Source organism: Ipomoea triloba, chromosome 2 (assembly GCF_003576645.1).
Source record: "Ipomoea triloba cultivar NCNSP0323 chromosome 2, ASM357664v1".
In the NCBI taxonomy this organism is placed as follows: Eukaryota; Viridiplantae; Streptophyta; class Magnoliopsida; order Solanales; family Convolvulaceae; genus Ipomoea; species Ipomoea triloba.
Window position 1 is genome coordinate 22,514,431 of NC_044917.1, and position 9,931 is coordinate 22,524,361.

The 9,931-nt window shown below is 36.2% G+C and overlaps 1 protein-coding gene across 1 annotated transcript; it reads left to right on the plus strand.

Moving 5' to 3' along the window:
• The first annotated feature begins 4,736 nt into the window (after positions 1–4,736).
• On the plus strand, positions 4,737–9,656 carry LOC116010920. The gene is made up of 12 exons (XM_031250414.1): positions 4,737–4,809; positions 5,004–5,138; positions 5,483–5,603; positions 5,742–5,881; positions 6,014–6,158; positions 6,260–6,438; positions 7,027–7,270; positions 7,554–7,628; positions 7,753–7,898; positions 8,135–8,239; positions 8,628–8,716; positions 9,152–9,656. The coding sequence occupies exons 1-12, from the start codon at positions 4,741–4,743 to the stop codon at positions 9,654–9,656; spliced, it is 1,953 nt and encodes a 650-aa protein (XP_031106274.1). The 5' UTR covers positions 4,737–4,740.
• Positions 9,657–9,931: the final 275 nt, after the last annotated feature.

Sequence of the window (9,931 nt, forward strand, 5' to 3'; positions counted from 1 at the left end):
ACGCACAAAGGGTCATCATAAAGCCTTCTTGAAATTGAACATACTCCTTAGTGTCATTCCTAGAGTCAAGACAATATAGACATGAAAGCACAAGTGAAAGCATGATATATATAAAAATCAAAGTATAAAGAAAAATAAAGAACAAAATAAAATGCAATAAAATGAAGGATAACATGGAGTGCCTCCATGAAACGCTAAGTTTAACATCGCTAGCTCGACTCAACCTCTCAATATCAACCATCATTTGATTGAAGAAATAACATCCCATCTTTCCTAGCAAATTTCTCTTCCAAGTATGTCTTTAAGTGGTGGTCATCAATAAATTCTTTTATGCACAAGCTCACCACTTCAATTGCTAGGATCACATTGCTCTTCATTTCAAACTTCATGCCTCTTTCCTCAAATCCATTTTTAATCCACAAGTCAAACAAGGATTTCTTCCTAAACATTGCTTCTTGGTGGTAGAGATGAGATTGACTAATCTCAAAGTCTCCATTCACATTCTTTTCTTGATTTCCCTTTTCTTGAGCAAGTAATGGAAACCTTGGGTCTTTGTTATGCACCAAAAGGAAGTAAGAATCGTTGGATATGAATATAGGCCAATAGGGGCCTACACTTTCAAAAACATTGACACCTCCTGGTTCCCAAGTTATTCTAAATTTCTCACCCAAGGGAGTGTCATTCATTGAAGGGAATTCCTCATTTGTGCCACAAATTTCATCAATTTTATCATTCTTGACAACTTCTTCACTTGTACCATCTCCAAGTTGTTCCTTATCACCATTCCTTTGCAACTCTACATTTTCTCTCCAGTTTGGTGTTTCCATCTCAATGCACTCATCATAAACCTCATCATCTTCATCTTCATCTTCAAGGTCCTCACCCTCATTTTCATTTCTATCAACCACATGACCTTCAATTGGTAATAACAACTCTTGTAGAACTTCTTCATTAGATAACAATTCTTGAGTGGGTTCTTGATTTGTCAAAACTTGTCTTTGAGCCTTCATGTTTTCTAATTGAAATTGTAGCTCATTCATTTGCATAAGTATGTTGGTCATCATAAACTTCATCTCGGGCTCTTGATCAAATGTGTGGTATTCTTGTTAAGGTTCTTGGTAAGAAACTTCTTGAAATTGGTTTTGATATTGTTCTTGAGGTTCTTGATGTGGAGGTTCTTGAACTTGGCCTTAATATTAGAAATTAGGATCAAAGATGTAGCATCTTTTGACTTCATGTGGTCCTCCACATATGACACACCAAAGAGGTTATGGCATGAACATTGATGGTGTACCTCCTTGAAAAGCTTCTTGATTGAAATTGACATATATTCCAAAGCTTGTTGTTGATTATGTTGATGAGGCATTTGGTAAGTAGGAGTCAACATATGGCAACTTTCCAAAGCATGAGAACCACCACATATAGCACACCATGGAGATTGTAGCTCCAAAGCTTGAAAAGTGTCTTCTTGTGGGACTTCTTGACTCATATTGACACTACATTCTTGAGAAAAATGTTGATAATCTTGAGGTGGTGGTGCTTGATTTGTGGAATTTAACTTGTAGCAATTCTTCAATGCATGGGTTTCACCACAATAGGAACACCATTTAGAATAGGAAAGGAATGGTTGGAGTGGACCACCTTGAAATGTCTTTATACCCATTTGGATGAAATCAGGCAATGACATTCTTTGCCCATGGAAATCATGACCATCCATAATTGAAAGTTCTTGATTGAGTGGTAAAAGCTCTTCTTTTTCAATTAAGAGTGAATGCACAAAGTAAAGATCCTCCAACCAAAACTCAATAAAAGTAAGATAAATTAGCTCTTTTAACAATAAAAACAAACAAAAAGAAAGAAAAAGTTTAGTCTCCTAAAACTCCCTAATTAAACTCTAATGCTAGCAAAACAAGCAATCACATAGAACCACCAAATTTTCAATCCCCAGCAGCGGCGCCAATTTTTTATGTATAACAAAAATGAGTGATGTGAGTGTACGGGTGTGAAATGTCGTTCCGGGGAGGATTGGGAGTTATGACACGCAATATGCAATCACAAAACTAGGCACTAGCACAAGGAAATCAACAAAAAGCTAAGCAAATGATAACAAGGTAGACCAAACATATATAAACAATAGATAAATACAAAATGAAGAAATAGGACTCAAGTTAGGGGTATTACTCTATTGATGCTTTAACACTTAAGGTTGGGGAAAGAACATTTTACCTAGGTATAGGGTCATGAGGCAAGCACAAATAAATCGTAGTCAAAACAAGGATTAGAACAAGGATTGCCCCACTTTCGTGGTGTATCAACCCAAGTTCTTGAAGAACAAAAGCTGTTTAAGCCCCAATCTACCCCATTTTCCATAGAAGGGAAATTGAGTTTGAGATTGAGAAGGCTCAAGTCTTCAATCCAATTCCCATTGAGATGAAAGACTTTCCAAACACAAACAACAATTGCTACGTATCAACTATTGCAAGATAGATTAAAGACCCAACTCAAACTCAACAACCCTAGGTGGGGTTCTTCCCCTTTTTCACAATAATCACAATTTTAGCATCAAAATAGATAATACAATCCTAACTCAAGCCCATAAACTAACTAATCATAATTAAATAGCATAAAGAACACAAAAACACAAGTAATAAACATAAATCTTGCAAAAGAAAAGAGATAAGGAAAAGAAAGCTTCTCTATTGAAATGGGTGGTAGAATCTTGAAATCTAAGCTTCAACTCCAAGATTACAAGCTCTAAAAGTGTTAAAAGACATATATCTAAGCCTAATCTAACCTAAAAATATGAAAGAAATTGAATGGGAGTGTCTAGGGTTCAACCATGGGTCAAAACCATGTAAAATGAGTAAAAACGAGCTTAAATAATGGTAGAGCACAGAGGGACGCCCTCAGAGACGGTCGTCCCTGAGGCACAACTTCCAGTACGTGATGGGGTACATTACCTACTTCGTTTTTGAGATCTTGAACGGGCTGAGGGATGGGCGTACGCAAGGGGGTACAAAAATTCCTGTGAGCAAGAAAAATGGCTTGAATTTGCGTACTCCTGGAGGGACGGGTGTATGCATGGGGGTACGACTTCTCTAGATTTTCCTTCATCTTAATAGCTTCATATTTGGCCTCCATTTGACTCCAATGCCCACCAAAATGCATGAAAATGCTCATCTTTGCTTCCAATGCTTTCCAACTCATATTCCTTGCAAAATAACACAAATAAACACTAATTCTTATGAAATTTGGAATGATTTATAAACAAAATGACTTAGTGAAAAGGGGGAAAATATAGACAAATATGCACTTATCACAGCTGGGGCATTATGGAGCCTTTGAACCACTCTTCGTGCCATGGAATGAGGTTTAAGCAGTTGGACCCCAAGCTCTTGGTGCGATTCCTGGTCAGTCGACCTTGCGTTTTTTGAGTAGCGCTGAAGCTAGCTATAGGCGTAGACTTGGAATTGGTAGCTTGGGCATAGATCCTCCTGAACATGGGGTTATTCGATGCCATTGGATGAGCTAGTAGAGGTAGTTTAGTAGTAGAGAGATGAGAGACAGAGCTGTCCCACTGGCGTGTCAAAATATGTAAATGCGAAAAACTTGAATTGTATATATTCAAAATTCAAAGTGTATCGGTTACAAGTAGTAGTATGTATCAAACAAGAAGGGTACAATCTCTGTATATAAGAAGTCCTCTGATTCGCTACTCGAAGTATGCCGATTGGAAGTGTGCTGAATTCGGAGTATGCCGAATTGAAGTATGCCAAGTTCAGAGCATGCTGAACTAGAAGTATGCCGAGTTCAGTGTATGCTGAACTGGAAGTATGCCAAGTTCAGAGTGTGCTGAACTGGGAGTGTTCTTTGCTGAAGGGCCTCTGGGGTTAAGTAGTTTGTTCTTCAATAAAGGGCTAATATGCAGCTTGATCTTTAAAGAAGGGTTTTCGGTGATTAAATGATGTGTTTCTCAGTGCAACATAGATATATTCTAGGCGTGTTGCAAATGATATCCTGGCGAGATTTCGACAGAGCTTCGATATTCAAATCTTCATAGCTCTCTTTCTTTTGGAATGAAACCACTATTTATAGTGGTAGGATGTAGGGAAAATCCAACCAACTCTATCCCTTTGGATAATTCCTATATTTAATTTAATATTTTGAATTAAACATAAGGAATGTATTGGGGCACCATTACGTGCAAGTTCATCATCTTATCAAATTTCAAACCAATTTATAATATCCACAATTTCCAAAATTATAAAGTCCACATATATTCTTTGATAGGCCAAAACCAAGTCAAAACCCGCCAATTTAAGCGGCCCAATTGACTCAATACCCCGGTTCAACTCAATTAAATATTCCACCAACTTGGGTCGAACAATCCAACACCCAATTGCATTTAGTTAAGCATTTAAACCAATTAATTATTTATTGTGTCATTTAATTAACCCAATTAAATAAATATTAGTCTAATTAACCTAATTAAAGTAATTAATTTAATAATCAAATATTCACCAAAGCCCAATAGCATCATTTAAATTTTTAATGCTTTGAAGTGTCATTGTCAAAATAATATTGATGAAAATAATTTGTTAGTGACAAAATAATGTTTGGTAAAAATATTGGGTATTACACAATTACGCGCCAAAACTCGAACAAATTTTAAAAGCTGCCATATAAATACCGAGAGAAGCAATCTTGCAAGCAAATGAGATTGAGTATCAGAATTCGAAAATGGTGATTCTTTGCTTTGTCTTGGATCTTCGATGCCTATCGCCTCCACTACTTCGCGATTTGAAGCAGGTAACATTCATGTACAACCTACACAGTGTTCACATATTCGTAAAACTGTGTTCGAATCCTCTGAAGTTAACAGCTAAAAATAGTTGTTGATTCTCTGATCATCTGCGTTTTGGATTTTTTTTAAAATAAACATTTGTCTTGAAATTGTCTCCTAATCGCGATTGATGTGAGCTGAACGTATTATGCGATGCCAGTCATTGTTGCAGATAGCGAATTTCCACGCAATATCTTCTTCAGCTAGTAATGGTAATCGATCGAAATTGAAACCACTGCTTGATCGGATCGGACTGTGCTACGTATTCAAAAATCGGATTACGTGCGCCGATGAGGTATAGTATATACATACATCTACTGATCTACCTCTGTATCCGAGAATATAAGGGAGTATATGTATGCTATACCTATATGGTACAAGATTATACATAATGTTTAAAGATACTCCGAATAATTTCATGAATGCCTCCGTAGAAGGAACAAACTAATATGGCTGGAAAGCACATGGAGATTATAGTTCAACTTTAAGTGCATATTGTTGCTTGTCTACTGATGTAAATTCAATGTGTTGGAGAATTTGTACTGTGTTCCTCTTCTGATTGCATGTGGGCTTCAATTGCTAAATTCAGGAGCTGAAATGCTTAATTGATGCTTCTGGTTTTGTAATTGATGGATACAGCTGAAGGTGGCATATAGTCCGAGAGGCAACTTCAATCTACGTGATTTCCACCATGCGGTTAGCAGTCTTCCTACTGATGCCTTTACTCCAGAATTCAACAATTCCATGGCTCTCTGTGGTGGTGGTATGCTTGTTTTAAATTGTTCTTGAATGTTTCCTCAAGCAGTTAAAAAAAGTTAACTTCTTAATGAATTTTTATATGTTGGTTTTCTTATTTGCTTTCTTGATATTCAATTTTGTATGGATATGCTCTTTGCAGATATGAAACTTTCAGGTGTTCTAAATGACAAAGTTCTATATTCATGGGGAAGTCAGGATAAAGATATCACAAGAAAAGTCGTGTTGATAAGCTCTTGTATAGTTGAGAATCTGGACTCAGTAACTAGAAGGGCTCTAATGGTGAGGCACCTACTTGCATCTAAGCATCTTGTATTCGTGGTCACTGTGACTTTTCACTTCAACAGAGATCTGAGTTCACTACAACTATGATATAAGCTTTGAATTCAAGAAATTTGGTGGCTTTCATGATAGGATGCAGCAGACAAGTGTGTTTCTGTTGAGTTTGTTTTCCTAGAGCAAAACTCAAGTCACCTTGCAGATATTCCTGGAAATATTAATAGCTTCCTGAAGAAAATAGGCGATCTTGAGAATTGCTTGTTTCAACACTGCATTCCAGGTTAGTCACTCACCTTTGTATGAAGTATTTGATGCCTGTGCCCCCTTCTAGATAATTTGAACTAGATTTCTTTGTGTGGACTAACAGAGAATAATTTCTAGATGGACGTGCATTTTTTCGTCTGGTGAAGCAGTGGTCCCAGGAGTTGAAGGATGACATGGAAGAACCATTACAGGCTCGTTTCATCTTCAAGATCAATCTTGTAGGGTCTTCAAACCAGATATTGTGTAACATTTCCACATCTTTCAATCAAATAATTGACGAGTTCCTTCCTTGTCAGGTATTACACACAAATTACATTAATCAAAAAATTTAATTTACAGCTGGGGAAGATCTATTTATGATTAGGCAGAAGCTCTTCTGTATCAAAAAGATTTGGATCAGCTGGATGATAACAACTGTGTACTACAGTGTTAAAAATCCTAGTGAGGAAGTGGAAATTTTTCAGTGAGTGAGATTACTAAGATACAAATTTACTGATATTTTGGTGCTTCAGAAGTTTTCAAGGAATAGTTGGGTTTAGTAATTGTAATGTTTTGGGCTTCTGAAATGTGTTAAAAGATTTTATATGAGAAATGGCCATGAGGCTTGCTGAAATTTTCATGTCCAGTACTCCAGCCAAGGAACATGTAGCATTTCACTAAATTAAGGTATATAAAATGAAAAATGTCACTAAACTGTAATTGCAGTTTATATAGTATCCCTTGCTAATCCTTCACATAAGTTGCAAACCTGCAATCAGAATGTTTCTTTACTTAATACTTACCTTTATATGTACAAAGGTTGCATACTTCAGTCTTGCATGGGTTGTACTTTTCACATTCACTTCACAATGACTGGGACTGTCATTTGTTTCCATTGCCAACAGACTTGCAGGTGTCATGGAATTCCCTTTGAGAACTCAAACAAGAAAGAGACCAACTCAAATTCTTCTTGTCCAGTAACTGGGAATGATCTCGGAACACTAAATGTGATTGAAAACTCTGTAAAGATTGGGGAAAGTATAATCCTGTATCTGCCTTCTTTTCAGTGCTTTCAGGACATCCAACAAGTTTCTTCACCTATTGACTTCAATGTCATTGAAAGAACTAACTTGCAGTCACTTAATGAAGGTGGATTTTTGAAAACCCAAAATTTCCATATTTTGTTACTAAAGAGAAAGATAACTGAATCAGATGTTTTGGATTTAATTAACTTTTCTTTTTTAACAAAAATATACTCCGTATATCCTTAGCCCATGGTTTTGATTAAATTTCAAGACCTTTTAGTGCCAAATGCCTTCATATCAGTGGCACTTATTACAAATTTATGAATTTAATCATTTATTTGTTAGTATTTGGTTTGTATGAGATGTCAACGATAGAATCTTATACCCCTCTTTTCACTTCTTATCAGGGGTTATTTTTGGTTCTTCCTTCACTGTTACTCCAGCTTATCATGAATCAGATATTGAGAAATCAGAGCTAAACTGTAAACGTGTGTAGACAGCCTCCTTTCTAATACAGTGCTTTCAGTTTCAAAAAGTATTTTATAATTAAGATTCAGCTGTGTTTGTTCATGAACATAAATTTGATGGTTTCTTGTGCTTTGGCAGTTTTTCAAGTGCTTAGTGGCTTATTGAATTCCCTTGACCAGGGCTTAGTTTGCTCATCAAATTTTAACATTGAAACTGCAAGGCAGACTTCCTTCCTATGCTACTATATACTTTTACCTTCAGAAAAAGGAGTGATGCTTCTTAGAGTGAGTTTTTCCCAAATCCTCTTTTCTCAGCCTGACAAAAGGATCATTGGGGATTACTTTTTTTGCCATCTCATTTTAGTTGGCATTGGTTTTTCTTCTTTCAAAGTTTTAATGAAATTTATTTTATGCTCTTTCAACTTCATTCACAATCTTCAATTACTTGGAAGTTAATAGCAAATTCTTAGCAATGCAGTTCCCCTCTTCTGTTGATCTTACTATCTGTATGACAACTGCAGCGGCTTGCCGGATCAGAGGAAATCCTGCCTGTCCCTGATGTCCCTTTCATCCACATGAAGGTAGCTAAAGATATTGAAAGTTCTGTTCAAGCTTCTTTGTTTAAGGTTAGTGGCTTGGTTCTATTTGGAATGGTGGATTAATATCCCTTAAGTTGGGTCATTTTGGACATGTGCATCCCACATTTATAGTTTATTAAATTTGATGTCTTAATGCAGCCAGTCTATATATATTACATCAAAAGAAATGTCATTTCACGATTTCAAGATTAAATAATGGAGGTATAAATTGTTCCTAAAAGATATTAGCAGTATTATTTAGAAAGCACTCACAAGCAAATATATGGAAATGGCGATATAAAATGTTGGCCTGTATGTTCTTGTCAGTACAAGTGCACTTGCACTTCATCAATAAGTGAAAGGTATTTTAGCTCTCATTTATTTAGCAAAGTTATTTGAGTATATAATTTATACAATTCTTACTTGTTATTCACAGATGGAAGTGAGTGACTATGATCCATTTCACCATGAGAGAGGCTTCCATAAAAAACTAAACCTTCTTGTAAAAGAGAGCCTCCAATTTGGGTAAATGTTTACTCACAATATAGTTTTTCATCTTCTAATAAGAAAAATTGTCTTCTACTTGTAAAATAAACTAGGAATAGATTTACAATTCACTTAGTCTAGAAGCCTAGAACCAATGGGGACTATTAGATGTTCATTATTTGCCATGTGATAGGAGAAGCATAATTAAAAGTTTAAAACCTAAAATTCAAGTGGTTTCAGAACTAGTAAGATAATTTGTTACTGAAAACTATTTTCCGGAAAATGACTCATTTTCCAGAAGTCATTTTTCTGCTTTCCAAACGGACCCTAAGTCTGCTTAAAGATCTGTAACTGGATCCTCCTCCTCTGACTGGAAGAGCATCATAATTCATTTTAGTCTCTTTGCAAGAGCTTATGTGAGACTTAACTGGTTGTCAATTGAAATCATTATTGCCTAATCTTCCAATATTTCAGGGCAATACCTCTTAGAAGTAAAGAAGTGGCAACTGTCTTAAATTCAACCTACCAAGATTCTACAGCAGCGGTTTCACCATCAGTGCAGTCAACTGATGAAGAAATGATCGAAGGAAACATCTCACTTTTGGATAGCGACGTTGGAGATAAAACCAGTGAGCTAATTGCAGAAGAATGGGAACAACTGATTGTATCAGAGGATCCCAAAATTTGTTCTCCCTCCTGCAACTCAAAGCCAAAGCTAGACCTACTGGTTCTGTCTGCACCACAGACATCTAGGCAACTAGACGAGAAAACTTCAAGAATCCTCGAGAGACTGGAGGTCCCAAAGCAGCTTAAGAGAAAAACATCTTCTCCTGTAACGTCAAGCAGCATTCCTGTTGATACATGTGCATTGAATAAGAAGCCACTTGTTCCATTTGGACCTGTTCATTCAGTGGATCATGGCATAACCTCAAGCCAGCCAATAAAACCAAACTTCCAGAGGATAAGAAGGAAGAAGTAAATCAAGCCCCTATGTATATTCCATGAGGTTGGCCTCTTATCTTTGCACAAGTACATTTTTATATTTCTTGCACCATCATTCTGAATCATCACTTTATATACACTATATGGTTTCATAAAATATAGTGAAAGACCTAGATTCATTAAGATTTGATGCCACCAGAATACATTGAAGTTCATGCATCGATCAACATTTTAATGTGATCAGTCACTATTCATAACTAGGCTTAATTAGAGCTCCGGAAATCAATTAAACCTGCAATATGATCACAGTTA